At 45.9% G+C, this 20817-nt stretch overlaps 1 protein-coding gene across 3 annotated transcripts in view; it reads left to right on the top strand.

Annotated features, from left to right (window-relative positions):
* Positions 1–20817, top strand: part of TOX2 (TOX high mobility group box family member 2) — a 136414-nt gene that overhangs the window by 62510 nt on the left and 53087 nt on the right. For all 3 annotated transcript variants that reach the window (XM_057432352.1, XM_057432350.1, XM_057432351.1), the window contains one exon: positions 18876–19121. In XM_057432352.1, the coding sequence (XP_057288335.1) occupies positions 18876–19121 (246 nt within the window). The remainder of the gene's footprint in view (positions 1–18875; positions 19122–20817) is intronic.

Raw genomic sequence — 20817 nt, 5'->3', positions numbered from 1 at the left:
ATTGATAGATATCAACTGCCTTTCTCAGCAGATGATTCAGGAAGAATCTCATGTACTATTTTAGAATGAACAATAGATTGTTACATGTCATTTATTATAATCAGCAGCTAATGGAAACTCTTCCAGGTGGGGCTTTGGAGGTGAGCACAACTGCAGCTGATGATCCAGGCTTGTGAATTTTGCATGAGCTTCTATGTGATGGTGAAAGGTGCAGTTGGGAAGCAATTCCTGTAACCTAGTCACAGCAAGAGGAGCTGCTGTTGCTGGTGGAGGGTTGGCTCTAGTGCTTAAATGAACTAATAAAAACATCCCTTGGTATTACAAGCAGAATGTGCATCATCTTCAACCCTTGGTCTCAAAGGACTCCTATGTTGTTAACAATCGGGTGTTTGAAAAACAGCCATCAAGCATCACAGAGTGAAAAGCTAATATAACTGAGCAGTTCCTAGACCAAAATGGATAGTCTCTGCTTCCATTGCATTTACTTGGGGCAGAGGGGGGAACAATTAGCATCTTATACAGTTGAAGGTGTCTGTCAGGTAAGACAGAACACCTTGTATGGACAGAAAACTATGAAGCTGTCATGGTGGTTGAATTTCATGTGCAGACATTTCATCAAGGAACTGAAGTTCCTGGACAGATTTAGGTTTAGGAGCAAAGGCAGGATGGAGGAGAAGATCCTCGGGCCATCAGAGTAGTGGTCAAAAGCACACCCCATGGCTGGCAGCCTGAGGGCTCAGCTTCTCCAAGGTCTTCCAGGCTACTGTAGCCAGCTACATGCCCTTGGCTCTGTCCAAGCAGTACACTTTCCTTCTTTTTCCCAAGACTGTCACAGGTTTTCCAGGATCTGAATCAGCTCAGAGATTGTTTCAGATTCAGTGGTAAAAATCATCTGTATTAATCAGCTCATTCTGAGCGGTGATAGTGTTGGCCATGGGGGTTTCTTGGCACCAACATTCTGTGATGCCCAGCAGTGGAGCTGAAGGCAATGTGGACCTGAGATTCCAAAAATGCTCCCCGTGTGCTGGAGGGTGAAGGAGATGGAGTAACTGGGACTGCTTCAGAGCACCATGGGGCACGGCTGACAGTGCAGCCCAACTAACACCGAAGGGGATCTGCTGGTGTGCACCGTGGCTCTGGTGGCATGAGGACACATGGCCTGGCTTCCAGCAACACTGATGAGCTTGTGAAGCCAATGGCTTATAAAATAGCAACAGAATATAGAGAAAGGTGGTAAGCAGTATCTGTTAGCCAGCAAAGTGTCACTTTATCCCAGGTTTCCCACTGTGCTCAACACCATTGTAAAGGGACCACACTTCATGTACGCCAGGCTGTTGCCTTTGATGGTCAGCACAGCCTAGGGCAAGGTGGAGACCTAGACATGGAGGAACCTGGGGCAGCTCTGGAGGGAGCAGGTCACCTTCAAAGCACAGGTATCACATTAATATGGTGTTTATGTGCACTTTAAATCTCCTGACAGTGCTGCTCTGGCTACCACTGCTCCTGTGAGGGTGTTGGCTTGTCACCAGACAAAGGCAAACCTGGAGCTTTTATGCACAAGCTGTTTCTGCCTTCAGATCCTCCAGCTCCTCACACTGTGCTAATTCCTCACTGCTTGTCTCCTGAATTACCCACCGTGACACAGTGGGATTGGGAGCCAGGTCTTTACATGGTAACGATAGATGCTGAGTTCTGATAATGCAATAACATCCCTACTGGTTAGCTGTGACGAGCACGGTTTTCTACTGTGTCCTGTTGGGGGGCTTGGGTATGGCTCCTGCAGAGGCTGGTTTGCTTCTGTAATGGATCCCTGGGGAGCGGCTTTGGAAAGTGCTGTTTATTTGTGGAAATGTAGCACTGGGCCGCAGAAATATGAAACAAAACCAGCCTGTTGCTCTTGGGATTTCCTTTCCCAGCTGATTGATTACTTCTCATCGCAGTCCCAGCCCGAGCCAGTGTTTGGGTCTGCCGTCACAACAGAGTGATGAACTGGGAAGTTACTTACTTCCAGCAGGAAAGTGTTATTTTCCATTTCAGAGTTTGGATGATGGCCTGTGCAGAAAGGGAGACCCCTCCATACCCTCAGCCAGCTTCACAATGAGCTCTTCTCTCCATGCTGGCTTTGGGGCTGCCCTTTGCAGTACAGGGTTGGGCTCCACTCTAGCTTCACAGTGGCCTGATCCTCTCAGTGGAGCATCATGGGGCTCTGCATGTCATGGAGGATGATGAATCCCTAGTGTGGCCATCCAGCTCACAGTCAGGTGTTTACTCCAACCTCTACTTGCTCATGTGGCTGTGCAGAGCAGTGGACCTGCACTGGTGTCCAGCAGTGCTCTTGCAGCTAGCCTGTGAGCATGGAGTGGTACCCAGCCCCTCACAGCCCTAACAAAGTGGTGGGACCTCACGGGGAGCCCACGCACGAGAATGGGCTGGCTTGGTGCATGCAGCCAGCAGGCTGGTTTGTGTTAGCTCTTCAGCTTCTGCTCCACAATTTGGTCAGCAGACCCCTGGGCATCCCCCTTCTTGAAGCCTGAGCAGCTCAGAGTGGGTGCAGTTCTCAGGTACCTGGGCAGGCAGCATGAGTGTCCTGGGTAACCTGGGCAGGGGAGCCTGTGTTGTGGGTCCCCAGGAGGGGAGCATGGACCATGGGTGCCCAGGAGAGGGGTCTGCGCTGCTGCAGGTAACCAGGGAGAAGATGGCAAGTGTGTGGTGTGGGTACCACGGCATGCGTGTCCATAGTCCTATGTGGTCCTGTCCTCTGGGGAAGGTTTAGCTCTTTCCCTTCAGGTGATGCACCAGGCCAGGCTGCTAGAGCTATGATGGGAACCAAATTCAGACACCGTTAGGAATGCACTTGCCTGTCACAGGCAGGTGTGCTCTGACACTGGACCCAGCTGAAAGACCACAGGCTTAGCTCCTGCTGGCAGGGTGAGAGGTGGCAAAGGTGACCCAGAGCTCTGCGTTTGGCCTGTGCATCCATCACCCTTGTTGTGGTCATCCTGAGGACCGTGCTGGGTCTCGCTTCTCCTTGACACCATTTTCATGATCAGCAGCCTCTGAGCAAGCCTGAATTAAATTTATCTCAAACTAGGAAATCCATCAGCCACCATCAAAAGTGTCGGAGCTGCTGCTGTGTAACTCAGGTCTATACATTTGTGTACACTGTAAAGGGCAAAATATGACTTGGCTTTTATTACTTTAATTAAAACATGAGTGAAGAGTATGAGATTCATATTAAATTGCATTTTCCTGGCTGCTGTGTGAAGGAGCTAACTGATCTGATTACCATGAAGATTACAAACTATCAAAGTGAAAAAGAGCTTTTTGCAAGTATTTCATATTAAACCTTCAAACATAACACTTTAAGAATAATTATAGTTGTATTACTGGAAAGTGATTCATGAATTCTGAATAAATAGAAGACCCTTAAAGGGAAATGTTCCAAGACCACAGTTTTCATTCCAATCTGATGAAATTTAGTATCATTTTGCAGCTGTAGAATAAAATGAAAAAAAAATATATGTACATAGAGTGTATTGAGTATATGTCAGACTAAACTAATGAGATTTTTTTCATCAACTCTGAGCACGCACGCAGACAAATGGAATGGCCATTCTCATTTTCTGTAATGGAAAGCACTGGAAGAAGAGGCAAGAAAGGATCTTACTGCTCACAGGTCTTTATTCTACCCTTGATTGTTAAATAATATATTTTCAGTTCTCATCTCTCGACTGCAGAATGTTTGAACTGACATTAATGGGTATATAAGAGAAAAGAGCAAGCTTTAAAAAAACTAAGCAAGTGAGGAAGGGCTAGGATTGGGAATTTTATTAGTATTCCCGGTGGGCTGTAATAAAGATACTTTTCACACAATACAGTGAATGTTTACAGCAGACAATTTAGTTTCCTTCCAACAATTATGAGAGAAATTGAATCTCAGGAAATGTTCGTTTTCTCTAAAATTAGACATAACAATAAAGATACCCCTGAAAGTTTATTAAGGAGGGAAGAAAAGAAAAACAAACCAAAACACAACAAAAGGCAGGAGTCTCTGCAAGACAATTTAGCAAATTTATTTTAAGAATTCCAGATGACTGGAAACAAAAACAAAAGCAGACACCTACATGGTGCTGAGGGCTCGTGCTCTCCACACCCAGCTTGAAGTTGGGGCTGGTTTTCTGTGGAAGAGCTTTTCTTTTTTCCCTAGGGTTCAGTAATTTCTCGTGCATTTTGGAAGCAAATACCCAAAAGGTGCTTGTTTACACCCTGTACCCATCTAGAGGAGGATTCCCATCACTTCTGCAGCAGGGGAGGCACAAAGTTATGCTCTTTTGCATGCAGGTCAGGATGCTACAGGCCTGGGAGCCTGCACTGGTAGCAAAGGAGGATGCGAGGTTCTTGCCTGCCCCCAGGGGCGCATAGAAGGGAAACATCATTATATACATCAAAACTAGCAAAGCTGGGAAACCATAGAATCCCAGCCTGGTTTGTGTTGGAAGGGATCTTAAAGCTCATCCAGCTCCAACCCCTGCCACAGGCAGGGACACCTTTCACTAGAGCAGCTTGCTCCAAGCCCCTGTGTCCAGCCTGGCCTTAAACACTGCCAGCTCCTCTGCAAATGTGATGTTTCACCTACCCCCCTGCACAAGTGCAGTTACGTGTGGGTTTCCATGTTTGAAAAGCAACTTAGCAAAATACGGTGAGCTTGGGCCTTTAGGTTTTTTCCCAAGAAAATTGATTGCTAAATGTCAAGAGAGAGGAGCTGCAGGGAAAAGACGGGAATTACTGGGCACTTGAATGCAACTTCAGGAAGGAATTTATCCTGCTCACACAGAGCTGCTGAGGATCAAAACGGGAAAGCACTCTGTGAAGCGCAGAATACTTTGAAGCTCTTTGAGCAGCTCATGCTGTGGTGTTCAATTTTTGAAGCACTGTGATTTGAACAAGCAGTGTAGTTCTTCTCCTTGCCCTGGTTTCCAGGCTTCTGCTACAATGGCCATGTTAGAGACACCTACTCAATCCTACTTGGCTTTTTCTTTTATCAGTGCGATCTTTGATTGTCAACTTCTGCCTCACTCTGTCCAGTCTAGAAAGAGATTCCTGTTGTTTGATATTGAGAATAAGGATGGGGGGATACATGGTGAAAGCTGACACAGCTTAGCTTGCAGCAAAGCTTCTGTAGTGATCTTTCTCAAGAGGATTTGTCCCACTTTGGTCATATTTGGGGCTAGACTTGGATGATGCTTTTTGGTAATACCAAGTAGGACTCTTGACATGCCTGGTTTGGTACCTGCATTAACAGTAGGAGCACTGAGTCATCACAGGTTTGTGGAAATATGTAGGCTTTGTGTGGGCTTGGATTTGAAAGATGGCAGCTGAAGCCCTTGAGTACACTGGACAAATGTGCATTTTTACCATGGGGTCGATGTTTTGGTGTTGCCTGCAGCCCTGCTGTACCCAAAGACTTCCCTGCTTCTCCATTTGTATCTTTCTCTCATTTCACCTCTTCCACTTCTGCCCATTTCTCTTGGAGCAATTCAGGTTCTACCTGGCATGTTGTAAACTAGTAAAAATAATAGAGAAACCTCTCCAGCAGCTTAACAAATGAAGTGTTTCACTTGGTTTGGCCTCTGGATAGCTGGGGCTGGTTTTCTTTGGATGCAGGGGCTTCATGGAATGCCTCCCTCCCTCAGGCTTTGCGTGTTAGTTTGGGTCCTTGTGATCATGCAGTGGAGGGTGTTCCGCTATTGATGTGAGCCCCCTTGCACCTTCCTTTCCTCTGCAAAGCTCTTTGCTCTGTCAGCAATGCTGCCCATTGCCTCTAAAGCTGCCGGTGCCTACAAGGGTCCTTTCTCACTGCCACCATTGGAGGTGATCACTGATACAGGCTCCTGGCTGTGATTGGTGTCCTGGCTGGACTTCTAGATGGAAAGCTGTCATTACTTTAGGCAAACATTGCTATTTTTATTATTAATTTAACAGCTTTCCTTCTTTTCTTCCTCTTGAAAGGATGGTACCTACTCTAGCTATTCATTTTGTCCAGCTTGCTCAATGCTTTAGAAGGTATTTGATGAGTCTTGGTGATTTAGGACAGAGAAGAGCTACTCCCAGCAATGTGTGTGTGCCTGCCTTATTTTTAGATACCATACATAAGGCTGGTTTTATTAAAGAAAAAAAAATGTTAAAATTGTCAAAGATAAAATCTGTTTGTTTCCCAAAATTCCCATATTGGTGGCTTAAGGCTGAGATTTTCACACCTACGCTGGGGATTTGGAGACTTGGCCGTGAACCATGTTACAGTTCTCACAAATTTGTCAGGAGTCTCTTGGTGCTTCATGCTTTCCCTAACAGCCCAGCACCTTTGTGCTTTTGTGGCACGACAGCTTCTGCTTTGGGTAAGTGAGTAAAAAACTGCAATCCTTGCCGTTATGGTTGTGAAGAGAGGCTTGTAATTGAGAAGCTCAGTAAACACAAAGGAGGTAGAGAGAGATCCCAGGTGATTATGTTGACATCTTATGGACTGGGAGAATTAGCACCTTGATGAGTTTTGCGTATTTGAGGCCTGCAAGGAGTGAGGCATCCCTATCCCATAGGTAATCTGAATACCTCCTTTGACCACCCCCAACCAGGTCACACTTTGCTGCACACCGACATTGCCTGCTCTTGCTTTGGAGGCAGCACCCTTCAAAGCCCAGGCATTGAGATTGACATTGGATAGATGGTTTTGCCATAGCATCTGGTAAGTGACTGTCCCCCTGCACTGGGCACTGGTGAGGCCACACCTCGAATCCTGTGTTCAGCTCTAGGCCCCTCACTACAGGAGAGACATTGAGGTGCTGGAGTGGGGCCAGAGAAGGGCAATGGAGCTGGCGCAGGGCCTGGAGCACAAGTGTGATGGGGAATGGCTGAGGGACCTGGGGGGTTCAGTCTGGAGAAGAGAAGGCTCAGGGGGGACCTGATCGCTCCCTACAACTGCCTGAGAGGAGGATGGAGCCAGGAGGGGCTGGGCTCTGCTCCCAAGGAACAAGGGATGGGACAAGAGGAAATGGCCTCAAGCTGCACCAGGGCAGGTTTAGATGGAGCCGAGGAACATTTCCTTCCCCAGAGGGTGCTCAGGCATTGGAACATTGCTGGAGTCACTGTCCGACTACATCACAAAGAATATAGTAGACGAGGCCCTTAATGACATGGGTTAGTGGTGGCCTTGGCAGTGCTGGGGAATGGTTGGACTTGAGGATCTTTTCCAACCTAGTTCATTCTATGATTCTATGATCTCAGAGTTGACTTTGGCAAAGCTGACCCAGAGATATCTGGCTTCAGCGCTTCTCCCATGTGCCGCAGCCAGATTCTGGGGCTGAGGGTCTTTGGGATAATGTGGGAAACTGATTTATTGCACTGGTGATTTCAGTTAATTTCCTTTTCCCATTTTGGCAACTTCCTGGCAGTCCAGAACGTTTTGCAGTGGATGGGTGGGTAACGGATTTCAAGCTCCACATAGGGATAAAGAGGGGAGAGGGGAGGGCAGAAGGTGGCGTTTTACAGAGCATTGACATGTTCTTAATTCTAATAAAATACTAACAAATAGGTAAGCAGCACCTTAGCTGCTAAGGTGACAGGCGCTTAAGAAGCATTGAATAAATACATAAAACATATTTGCTGAAGGCATTTGTTGTTGGAAGTTTAAACATTAAACATGCCTGCTTCATCTGATACCTTAATAAAGCAGGGATGTTCAAAGAGCCATTAGTGGTGCTCTGACTACAGCTTTACGTCTTCACTATATGTACCAAGGAAACTGCATTATATCAGCAATGCCTCAGTGGGTTTTGCCCCCAGAAGGGAAAGTAAGTGAATTGTGGGAGGGATTTTAATGTGGGCTTGAGCTTTCCTGTATTGATCAGTGTGGATCTTTTGGTATTGTTCCCTTGTAAAGTGCTGGGGCTGGTCCATGGGAAGCAGCAGCTCTGCTGTGGTATCCCCAAGCTCAACAAAAGCTGGCTTGGGGCCTGATGAGACAAATAAACAGTTTTCTGTATTTATTTTTTAAATTACAGGCTAAGGAGGAGCACAGATACTCAATCCATTAAGAAATAACTAGGTGGGTGATTCACTACCATGTGTGTAAATGGCACCAGCGCTGCTCTGCCTGCACAATTTATTAATACTTCACGGGAGGAAAAAAAAATTATTTTAATCTCATAATGGATGATGAGCTGTGAAATTGCTTCTGCAGCAGCTGGGCACCCTGGGGGAGGTGCTAGATTGCACCACATTATGCAAGCTCTCCCCACATCTCTGCCTTCCTCATGCTAATCAGACACATCAAATCTGGGCAATGGAGAGGAGGTGCCACTGCTTCTGTGGGTTTTAGTACTTTTCTTAATTTAATATATGTAAGTTTTCTGTCACTGTGCTTTGGGGTCCAAAGTCTTGCTTTGAAAGCCTATGGGCTCCAATCTGAGTGCATTTGTGGTGAGCGATGCTTTGGGCTTTGAAGGTTCTGGCCTGACCCATAGGATCATAGAATCACAGAGACGCTTTGGTTGGAAGGGACCTTAAAGCTCACCCAGCTCCAACCCCTGCCACGGGCAGGGACACCTTCCACTAGAGCAGCTTGCTCCAAGCCCCTGTGTCCAACCTGCCCTTGAACACTGCCAGGGATGGGGCAGCCACAGCTTCTCTGGGCAACCTGGAGCAGTGCCTCAGCACCCTCATTCCTGCTGCTCCTGGCCACATTGGCCTGGTTCACACCATTAAATAGCTAGAAATATAGCAAAAGGACTGGGGCTGCCCGAATTTGTATCTAGCTGATACCATCACTGTGCAGGCTTGTGCGCCAAGAGCTGTTATGGTTGAGAGCAGCTTTGCTCTGCTTTGGTAGGTTTGGATGGGGACTATGCGTAGAACTGACACTGCCAGTGCAGGGAGGTTTGGTTTGGGTGCTAGAAGCACAGTTAGACGTTTTGGTTGCATGTGAGAAGAAGGTACAAATGTCTAGTGATGAGAGCAAACGACGTATAGTGTAGGGCCACTTGGGGAAAAACTGCAGATTACCCCCTTAGTCCCAGCAAGGGATTTGCAGTGTGCAACTCTTAGTTGTACGTGTGTGTTTCTCATGCCTTATGAACACCAGTCCTGGTTGGCTGCAGGTGTGTCCTGGTGTGCAAGGACCATGCAGGTCTGTCTTTGATGATGAGAGAAAAAACAAAATCAGGGCATACCTGGAAGAAGAAAGACTTGATCCAAGCTGGGTGTGTTGCCACTATGGCTTGCTGAAGGGTCTGGCTGCAGACCTCTAGGTAAAGCAGTGTACGGCACAGAGTATGGCTGTGCTGGCCGCGTGCTAGGATAGGACATATCCTTTGAGAAAAGACTCTGAAAATCTTCCCTTAAAGCATCCAAAAAGTATGGTATGGCACAAAAGCTTTATAAACCTCTAACTCCACAGCTTCAGTTCTGAGCATAAAGGAAACACTCTCTAAGATGAAAACCAAAAGGGAAAAAGCATGGCACAGAATACGGTTTCCTTCCTGCTCTGGGTTCTTCTGACTCTACTGAAGCCAGGTCGAATTAATTTCTTAGAGTGCTTTTTACTAATTCCTCCTTGCATACACTCCATTACTGTTTTCAGGCCTCCTTATCTCTTGACCTGCTTACAGTGCATTATCCGTCATTATATAATGTACCCGTGGCTCAACGCGAAACACCAAATCCGTACAGTCCAACAATGAATTTCTGTGAAGTGCACTGATCTTATTATGCAAGTTCAGTATGGCATGAGACAAAAAAGGCAATTATGTAAAATCCACAAATAATTCCCAGAAATGCATGATATTCTTGAGTAGAATATTGCCGTATTCCTTGGATTTGCTTCCAGGCGAGACACTAGGAAAGGAAAGAAAAGGGCTTCTATTTGTCTGGCCCAGTCAGTCTGATTTGAGATCTCCACTGGCTCCTATCTCAATGGATGAACAGTCCCTTCGATACATTTTCAAAACAGGCAAAAGATCATTACAACCAATTTTAAGGAGGCTGATTGTGAGACAGATGTCAGAGGCTGCACTTTGCCTGTGTCCTGGCTTTCCCTGGAGCACTGCCATGTTTGCTTTGAAAGCCTAGGGAAGAGTAGCCACAGAAACACACAGTGAAAGGAAACAGTTCTCTGTCAGAGTGGGTAGGTAACTAAGATGTAGGTGAAGCTAGATGTTACTCCTGGTGATCCAGGAGCAGCTCTGCATCAGACATGCCGTACAGTCCTGGCCCTGCTTATGAAGATGTAACAAAGGGTTTTCAGGAGCTCTGGTTGTTGCTGAGGTTTGCATAAGCCAATATTGAATGCTTCTGAAAATGCTGTCATCAAACTTTGGGCCTTCATATCCCATCTGCTTGTTTGGAAGTTGAAGATCTTTCTTATAGGCACATGGTGCTGCCAGAGGTCAGCCTCTGGAGCTGGAGGTGAGACGTCCAGATGTAGTACTTCCACATATATCAGAAAGTGAATGTCCCAGCAGGGATCAGGACACTGTGGGGCAGAGGAGGTTGATGCCTGGACATGCTCTGTCCATGAAAATGGCATTTTGGAGAAGTGACAGCAAATCTCTAAAGCAGTAGTTATGGACATGTTTTGTAAGGACCCTGGGGTACTCCCTGCTGCTAGATGTTGATGTCAGGAGCTTAATGGAGATGCAAGAAGGGGGAAGAGCAACAAAACTAGGTGGAGCAGGTGAAATGGAAGGATGCACTGTTCTGTTCTCTGAGAGGTTTCCATGATTGTTTATTAGGGCTTTTTGTCTCCCCCAAAATCCTGGTTAGTATTGGCCAATTTTTAGGTCAGCATGTTGACAAACTACTGGTCTGATTGCTTAAGTGTGTCTTGAGTTCTCGTGAGGACAACATGTGGCTGTGGGTTTCCATTCCTCACTAAAAGTGATTTAGAGAGCTTTTCCTTCCAGGATGTACTTGGTAGCATGAGAAGGTGGATCTGGAGGGCCAGTTGCTCCAGCAGGTTCAAATGGAGCTCTCCTTTGGGATGTTCTGTGGTTCTGACAGGGTATTTCCTATCACTCTCACACAAGGCAGTTTCTGCCTTGCAATGAGAGGAGGGAAGACTGAGGTATCTGTGGTGGAGTGCATTTTTCTTCCTCTTTATTCCTGGGATAACTTCTTCCAAGACTCATTTTTGTCTGTGATACTGAGGAATTAAAGGTCTGTGCCTCCCTCTTCCCTGAGAGGGATAACCACAGCATTAGAAATCCTTTATATACCACTGCATGTTGCACTGCTGCATCCATGCGTGTATATCTGCCTTTATGGTAAGTGTAACCTTTTCCTGAACCAAAGGTTTTCCTGAACGAGAGCCCTTTGGGATCTGTGGGGCTTTCCTGGATACATTTTTAATAAACACAATAATTTGACTGCAAGCCCATTACCTATCCCCTGTTTATTCTAAGTTCTATTTCCATGCCTACAAAAAGACAGTAACTCACAGGGCAATCAAAGGAAGAATGACAACCAGGACAAAATTGGTATGTGTTGCGATAAACCAGTCCATATTCAGCATCATGCACTCCAGCTTTATATATTGCCTGTAAAATAATGGCTTCCAAAAGATATTAAATCTTTAGGAAAAATCAAGCCTAATTGTAACTATATTTTTGTTTTCCATTTTGGTTTATGTACAGTGTACGACTCTTGCAGAGGCATTTTTATTCCAGGGAAATGACAGGCCAACAAGAAGCCATAATTGCACTGATTTTTACAAGTGCCTGCATTACTGCAGATCTGATGTACTGTAAGACATGAATCAGAAAAATTCTATTAAAAAATCTCTTGAATGGCTGACACAGGAGTATTATCCACAATGATTAATTTGACTTGGTCATTATGAACACAGACAAGTCTGGCAAAATTGCATTTCATTCCCCACTGAATTCATAAAATCACTATACACATAATAAGAAGTTATAGTTCTCTGCTATCCACTATTCTTGACAGGATTCCAGTTCTGGATAAGATACTGATTAAAAAAAATGGAAGTAGAGGGAGTTGGGAGCTTTTTTCAGAGCCTACAATAAGACTGATTTCTTTTGCTATAAATTGTTGATAGAACTCCATTAGCTTTAGCTTTTTTTGGTGAAGTGGTGATGCAGGTCAAGCACAGCTTGGACAATATAAAAACTGACTGAAAGCTTTTATTTACACTGAAAGGGATGCAGCAGAATGGCATGCACGTGTTTCACATCGTGAATCCCAAGAAGCTTAGTTGGGCTGTACCTGAGGGCACAGAGTAGGGGCTGTCACTGCAGACCCTTCTGTTCAGCCACAGCCACAGGCAAGTCCCTACCAGATTGAACCTCAGGGGCTGTCCATCCCTAATGACATATGCTGACAATACAGATAGTTATTGGCAATTGGTATCCTGTTCTTCATTTCTCACCCACATAAACAGGGTACCAATGGACAGATTGAGGCCAGAGAGTCCCAAAAATGATGTTTCTGGTTTCGTGTAAAAAAATAGAACAAAACCTTTTTCTGGTGAGTAGCAGAATTGGATGCATGTCCCCCCCAAAAAAGCTGTATCTTTCTGAGTGAGCTGAAATTTTATGTTCCTTCTGAATATTACCAGCTGGCTCCCTCCACAGTCCCCATCCTGCAGGATGTTTAGGACCCTGGTATCTCCCTTCCCTGCACATGGGGCTTTATGAAACTTATGGAAAAGAGACTTTTTTTTGTGCTGGTAAATTTGGTTGGAGCCATCTGGCAGGCCTGGCTTTTGAAAGACTCATGGCTCTGTGACTGCATGGGATTGGTGTCTGTAGGAGATAAGACAAACTGAACTCACGTGAAATTAAAGGGTGACCATCCAGCTCCATTCAAAGATTAAGGGTCAGCAGCTCTGGAGGCTGTCATAGCATGCAGAGTCTGCATCAGAGCAATACCTGCACGATAGGAGGAAAAGGTGAGAAACTGGGACATAGAGGTGTGTACTTGCCCTTTGCATGAACCAACATTTGATTGGGGTTTAAAACCCCACTACTACAGGTATGGAAGTAGGGGTGCACAGAGGTTGGCAGAGCCCAGCTTTCCCACAGGTTGCCTGATGCTCTGCTGCGATCCCAACCTGCCGGTGGGGCTGCTGTTACTGAATATTGTGCTGATCTTTCCAATGCACATTCATGTTCTTGCAAGAACTCGTTTTTCCCTTTTCAACCACACTCCCATAGTCAAAAACCTGAGCATGTGAAAATTAGTGTAGAAGAGGCTGGGAACACTTCAAAGACAATTTGTGGATTGTATGTGACTGTCTGTTGATAAATACTTCTTTACAGTATTTATCCAACTCTACCCCTGTAATTCATTGGCCCTGCTATTCACACACTGGATCACCGTGTGTGAAGATGAGGCAAATCAGTTTCCATTCCTAAGACACAGAGCTGCTGATGTGGAAAATCAGTGCAAGAAATCTTGGCACAGGGCTTTGGGAATCCCAGGTGGGAGCACAGCCCTGCAGCATCCCCCTTCCCAAGGAATAGTGCTTAGAGGGTCTGTACCCTGCATGCAGTCCAAGGTCACCCTGCAGCGGACATCAGACCTTCTTGGCCCCAGAGCACTGGAGTCTTCAACATCCAAGTGACTTCCACTTTCTCCTGCCACCTGAAAGAATGTTTCTGTCTCTGCAGCCACAGCACTTTGTGCCAGCCAGAAAACCCTGGGATTCATGTGCCGGAGGATCATAGAATCCTTGGATAGTTTGTGTTGGCAGGGACCTTAAAGCTCCTCCAGCTCCAACCCCTGCCACGGGCAGGGACCCCTTCCACTAGAGCAGCTTGCTCCAAGCCCCTGTGTCCAACCTGCCCTTGAACACTGCCAGGGATGGGGCAGCCACAGCTTCTCTGGGCACCCTGTCCCAGCGCCTCAGCACCCTCACAGGGAAGAGCTTCTGCCTAAGAGCTCATCTCAGTCTCCCCTCTGGCAGGTTCAAGCCATTCCCCTTGTCCTGTCCCTACAGGCCCTTGTCCCAAGCCCCTCTCCAGCTTTCCTGCAGCCCCTTTAGGCACTGGAGCTGCTCTAAGGTCTCCCCTTCAGGAGCCTTCTCTTGTCCAGGCTGCCCCAGCCCAGCTCTCTCAGCCTGGCTCCAGAGCAGAGCTGCTCCAGCCCTTGCAGCATCTCCATGGCCTCCTCTGGCCTTGCTCCAACAGCTCCACATCCCTCTCATGTTAGGGGTCCCAGAGAAACACATCAAAATCCCCTTATTCAATTATGATCATGACTGTGCCAAGCAATGTGTGTGGTGAGAGACCAGTCTGGAGGCTTCTAAGGAAACGTGAGGTAGTTTGCTTTCATTAAACTTCGATGTTCACTTTTTCATTGTGTCTGGACTCTTCCTCTTTACATGTCCCAAGTTTTTCTCTCAACCTGGTGTGCTCTTCAGCTTGTGTGAACACTGGCACATGGTGGATCCTTTTGTATCTGTGTAAGAGCAACAGGGAAAGTCTGTGTATGGCAGTGCAGTGTGCTTACCTGGTTTCTGATCCAATCTGATGCATCATCGAGGTACCCCACAAACCACCCAGGTGTTCTTCTGTTGCCCTTTCCCCAGTCTGCGCTGGCAGAGCCCTCGGTCATGCTTTTCAGCCTTACAAACAACAACGTTCTCCTCACTTTGCAGGCTTTCCAGGCTGGTTTTGGTCTTTTTAGACCCATCTCATCAATGAAGGGTCTAGAGGGCCCCATTCCTGCGGCAGTAAGCTCTTGTATTAGCTGCAGGAAAACCTGGTTACTAGATGATGGGTGGTACAGAGTCTGCGGTGGTTTGTGTCATCTGGATGATTAGGGTGGGATGGAACAGGCCAGCCTACATATTTCCTTGTACCTTACCAAGAATAAATGTTCTTTCTTAGGATTATATTTACTGTTGAATGTTATTTGACAGGACAAATATTTACCTGCAGTAATACTGCAAATCTCTGTCATTCTCACTGTGAGTAATATTCTGAATCAATGCTTGGCTTCAACTCCTGGATCCTTGCAGATAATCACACAGAACATGACTCAGTGGAGAATTGGGGTCACTGGGCATTTGCCATGCTGCTGAGGAAAATGGTTTCCCAGGTCCTTGGTTGAGTCACATCCTCTGTGATGAATATCAATGTGCAGTGGTGAGATGGTGCTGACCAGCTGTGGTTTGCAAAGATGGACAGCACTTCCATGCTGTCTAGTGTGTGTGTTCTTGCCCAAGATAGGGGGTTGGAACTGGATGGTCTTACGGTCATTTCCAACCCAAACCGTTCCATGATTCTATGACTCACTTCTAAGAGGGGAAAGGCAGGAGAAAGCTAAAGGCTTGGTTTGTAGACATGCTCAACACTTGTAGCTCCCTCCCGAGTCACCTGCATGGGTGTGCAGGGTTGCCGTGCCCATCAGGCCATCTTGCAGTGCGGAAGTGAAGGACATCCAGGCACGTTGATAACCACAGATGTGCTCCGTGTTTGCAACGGAGATGTTAACAGACATCAACAGACCAGTCCCTACTATTTCCAGCTTGCTCATTGTTGGACACTGACAGTCCGGAGCAAGAGCTCCTCAGTTCTCTCCTTGACCCACAGTAACTCATAGATGCAACTTAAGGGCCTGTAGAGATGATGTCTGCATCTTGATGAGTTTATAATTCAGGTACTTACCAAGCCATATAAAAGAAGATCCGGTTTTGCTGTTAAAACTCAGGCTTCCCATGCCTGGGACACTGGAGACTGGATCTGCAGATGGACAGAGGTGGTCCAGAAACCCCTGTTCAAACTTAGATTTCAGGAAGAAAAAGTGGTTCTTAAGTATGGTTTTGCTGCTGTTGGAGGTTGGTTATATCTGCTGCAGTGCCATCCTCTGGCATCACTGTGCAAGCATGAGGCATGGCCCTGGTACTCTGCTCAGGGCAGTTTGATCCATGTCTGGTGCCAGCCCCAGATCACAGATGCACAGGGACCTGGGGACAAAGAGGGTGTCAGAGCAGAAGCACTGTCCCCTCTCTTTCACTCCATCCCACTGCAGGCAGAAGCAGCAGTTTGCCACTCCAAGCCCTGCATTGCAAGCCAAGAGAGGGCTTGCAATAGACTTGTTGTTTCAGCTGATTTCAGTGTTTTAATCTGAAGAGGAATAATGTGTAATTACAACAACTGTCATCAGTTTGACAGTGGAAAATCCTAGATCTTCTGTGCCTTTTTGTGTTACCATAATGGGCAGCCTTTTAGCAAAGCAAGCTTCTCTGCACTCACATACGGAGTCCTGGTGGGATGAATGGGTTCAGACCAGCTCACAAATCTAATTTGTAATGTATCCTTATGACATATAATTGGCTGTTTAATATAATTCAAATTAACATAAGAATAGAAAATATAATTTGCAGCCTAGCCCACATGGGGGTGGGAAGGAGCATTGGGTGTCACCGGCAGAGGGGTTGGGATGGCGTGTGGTGTGAGTGAGACAGCCCTTCGTGGGACAGAGACATCACCTCAGTCATGTCAGTAGGCACTGTGTGTGACACTAAGTCACCCCTCTTTCCCAGCCTTGAGTGTCTATCTGTCTCATCTCCCTTCCTTATCACCCTAGTGATCTATTTAAAACACATATAGAATAAATGCAGTTTGCTTTGGAAAATGGGCAGGCTCTGAGTCTGGTTACAGTGATTGGATATTGTCTAATCTGATTTTGATTGTGTACAGCTTTGATTGTAATTTTGATATGTCTGCACAATACTGTAGCTCTTGGGAAAGCTTTGTGATTTAAACAGGTATTCTTATGTTGGGGTATTTTTTTTTCCCTTGGGCTGAATAGAGCTGAGGCAGAAATGTGCAGGGGGTGAGCAGGGCTTCCAGAACCACCTCAAAGCCCTCAGTGAGTTGCTCTGCAGCAACACAAGGAACTTGTAGTTTTGAAGAGAGCTTTAGGAAACTTTGAGTGGGTTTTACATAATTTAGTTAAGTACAGCTAAGCCACTTGCTTATATACCTGATGCCAAAATAAACCAGTTGGAGGAACAAGTTTGCTGTGCAATGATTAATTTAAGTCCCTTTCCATAAAGCATGGAGTGAAATCCTCTTAAATAACTGTGAAAGAATTGGTGTACCTCGAAGAATGTAGCCCACGTGGAAACCTAACTACTAGATGTATTAAATGGGATCTATCTGTCTACTGCTGTGTACATCCTCTCAGCCCCCTGCCTTCCCTGTATAATACCTCTGCTAGACAGAAGCTGGCTGGAAAAATAGCTTGGCTTGAATTTCCCCGGAACAATAACAGTGGGTACAGAGCTATCTCAGCCTGGATCCATCTTACATTTCTCTCCTACTTGTATTTCCCCACAGCCAGTGGGAATCTCGGGTGAACGTGAAGGGCTGGGTGGGATGTGAGTTTTTCCATTTTCCATTTTCCATTTCTCTTTTGCAGCAGGATGAGGGGAGGCAAGAGGTAGGGGTTCAGCTCAGGAGGGGATGAGCCACTTCCAGCCACAGTTTTGGGGTGACTCAAGAGCAACTCCCTGCTCTGATACCCCACAGGGATGCATCTCTCCCATCCCAGGCAGTGCTGGAGCTCTCCCACTGGGAGCCCTTCCACAGAAACTTCCTTGCTCCCCATTGACTTCTTCTCTATTCGGGTTAAACATGGGGTTTATTTTCTTTTATGAAGGGTTTTCTCTCTGCAGGCTGGGGTGATGAAGAGCATGTGAGCTCTGGGGCAATGGATTAATAAAACCTACAGTGCTTAACTGGTTTTGCACACATCTGGGGTTTTGCTCTGCAATCATGTATTAAGTTAAAATCCAACCATGAAACTAGGTGATCTGGGAAATTTAGCTTAAAATCCATGTGTATAATACTATGGCTAATCAGAATTTCATATGCTATAATAACATGTGAAACAGAAGATGTTTATTAGATTACATTTTCTCCTCTGCAGAGGCTGATTCTATTCTGTGTTGATAATTAATAATTTTGGATAGATTTACACTTATGTTCTGAAACAAATATGGTTTTGTCTGAAGTGAAAACAACTGCACGAGTCCAATCAGATATTCTTCCTCCATATCAACTGGAACACTTAGAAGTAAACAAATCACCAGCAAACACGGGAAGCTCCAGGAGTCCCAACATCTCCGCGTGTTTGTGGTCACCCTAAGGGAGCAGGACTGGGAGGTGAGGGTATGGATATACCCATATGGATGTGGGTATAAGGAAGGTAAAATCTCCATGGATGGTGGAGTTATGCAGGCTTCCTTTTGTGGATTTTTCAGAACTGATGGCTGTGTTTCCATATTTCCCTCCCTGGTTGTAGCTTCTGTGCTGGAATTTGTGAGGAATCCATGGGATTTTTGCTCCAAGTACTAGTTATTTCTACAGGGCTAATTCTCATGAACGCTCTTGAAAATACAAACTGTAGATACTGTAAGACCTGAGCTGGGTGCCCAAAAAGACACTTGGACTTCAAAATGCAGCAGCTGGTTGGGAAACGGCCATGCTCTTTCCACGGCTGTGGGCTCTGTGAGCAGAGCTTGCCTGGCTGCATGGAGGTTTCTGCTGAGGTTTTGTTGAGCTAAAGGTGTGCTAGAGGGATGCAGCATGGGAGAGGGGCGTGGTGGGGATGCCCAGGCAAATCTGAGGTCTGCAAGGACCTGTGGTGTTCCTGATGGCAGGTGCAGTCCTGCCACACTCCCTGCCTGGCTCTTACCTGGTTACAACCTGCTGGTGTCCAGGGATATGGATGTCTTTGTTATTAAAACCAAACCATTTTCACTGGAGTGTTTTTTTGTGTTTCTTACACAAATAACCACTTTGCTAAAGCAATGAGGCAGTGACCTGTTGCAAAATGTCTTTTTCACATTTTAGACATATAACAGTCAGAATGAGAACAATGAAGACTACGAGATCCCTCCCATAACGCCTCCCAATCTCCCTGACCCTTCCCTCCTGCACTTGGTGGACCATGAAACTGGGTATCACTCCCTGTGCCACAGCCTCCCTTCGAACAGCCTGATACCAGCGTACCCCTACCAGAACATGGACCTGCCGGCCATCATGGTCTCCAACATGTTGAGTCAGGATGGACATCTTCTCTCCAGCCAGCTGCCCACGGTCAGTGACTTTGCCCTCTTGCTGTGTTTCACGAAAGCTGCTCTGTATTTTGAGTTATCAGTTGATTGAACATAGAAGGATGTTAATGATGAGATGTTTGCCCTGGGGGTTGGGAATTGCTGTGCACCGAGGGCAGGGTGCAGTGGCAGATGCTGCAGTCACTCGTGTGGCTGTGCTCATGGTGGTCATTTTATGTTTCCAGTTTGGTGTCTTCCTGAGCCTTATTAGCCCCTAAAGAGCAGAGGGGAGGTTGTTTTCCTCTATGTACCTAACATCCTCACTGAACTGAGCAAAGTCCACACGCTCCATCCTCCACGTGAAGGTGACCTGCCAAAGCCCTTAGTCCATAAGCCCCTACAGCCCATGTCCTTTCTCCTGTTGCCAGGGTGGCCTTGGCGGCATCAGCAAGAGAGGTACAGATGCGCCATGAAGGGAAAGGTGTCCTATTGATTTCAAGGGGAACAAGATCCCTCCTTACACTTGCAAACTCACATTGCCTCTTGGCTCTCGCTGTGGCAAGGGGATACCTTGTGAAATATCAAATGACTCTTCTGTAGGAATAAATAAAGCAGGGATAATGAAGTAAAGTGCAGCTCTGGGAAGGAAATTCAGGGCTAATTAGACCTTAGGATGCTTCTGTATCAGCAGCACCAAGGAAGGGTTGTGACTTGATTTTGACAGTGGTATTGAATTAATACTGTCGGTGATTAATAATATTTCCCTGTTTAGCAGACCTATGGTCAGTTTTCTACGTTGTTTCTCTCTAAGATCCTTGATTTTCATGGGTGCTGTTGCACGCCTTCACTATCAAAGAGTTAATTTTTCTTCAATGGCATGGCTGGGAGTCTGCCACTCACTGCCTGGAGAGCATTTGGTGTTGATTGCTTGAATAGATAACAGTCTGAAAGGTAGTGACATTTAAATATTTAGATGGGATATGATCACTTAGTCTAGGAAAATCCCAAGGCTTTCTCAACTCTTCATGCGTCTCCAAGTTTCATTGTTAGTGTATTAAGAAAAATATCATGTTCTGCCCATCAATATTAAATACCAGCATATTTCAATGGGATTAAATATTATTTAGGCGTCTGTGTTAGCATTTAGGTTCTTAGGTGATTAAAACATTCATTTCTGAGACAAAAAGAGTCAATTTCAGATGAAATATTTTCCCTTGGTTTAATTTAAAGCACAGCCCCCTTGCCTGACCCCTATTTTCATAACATGATAATTTTATCCTGTGTTGATTGTCTCATTTTTGAGAGGTGATATTGCACTTATAAATCACTTTCTAAAATACCTAAAGAAACAAGAATAGTGGGATTTATTAAGCAGCTTCTGGAGGTCTGAAATAATTTATTTTGGAGTAGTCCTTGGGAAATGTTCTCTTTCTTGCTTTATGGTACTGTTTTACAAATGCAGCATCATGACAATAAATCAGGACTGAGCCAGAGAAGATAAGAAGGGGGCTTAGTGGGCTGTAAGTATAGAGTGGAGAGATTAAGATTTGTTTGCCCCTTACCATGAAAATAAAAAATCCAGTGAACCCTGAATTTCTCAGACAGTTCCAATTGGAACTGTTCAGTTCTGAGGGAAAAGGCTTGGAGCTGTGATACGTCTCCAGAGGTCCCAGCACCAAAGGAAGTAGAGCAGGGAATGAACTGTGTTGCAATTTTTAGTCAAAATTCAGTCCTGTCAA

The sequence above is a fragment of the Pezoporus wallicus genome, unplaced genomic scaffold, assembly GCF_028554395.1.
Source record: "Pezoporus wallicus isolate ANWC-B61680 ecotype Strahan unplaced genomic scaffold, APGP_CSIRO_Pwel_v1 contig_8090, whole genome shotgun sequence".
Classification (NCBI taxonomy): domain Eukaryota; kingdom Metazoa; phylum Chordata; class Aves; order Psittaciformes; family Psittacidae; genus Pezoporus; species Pezoporus wallicus.
This window is presented reverse-complemented; position numbering and strand designations above follow the sequence as displayed.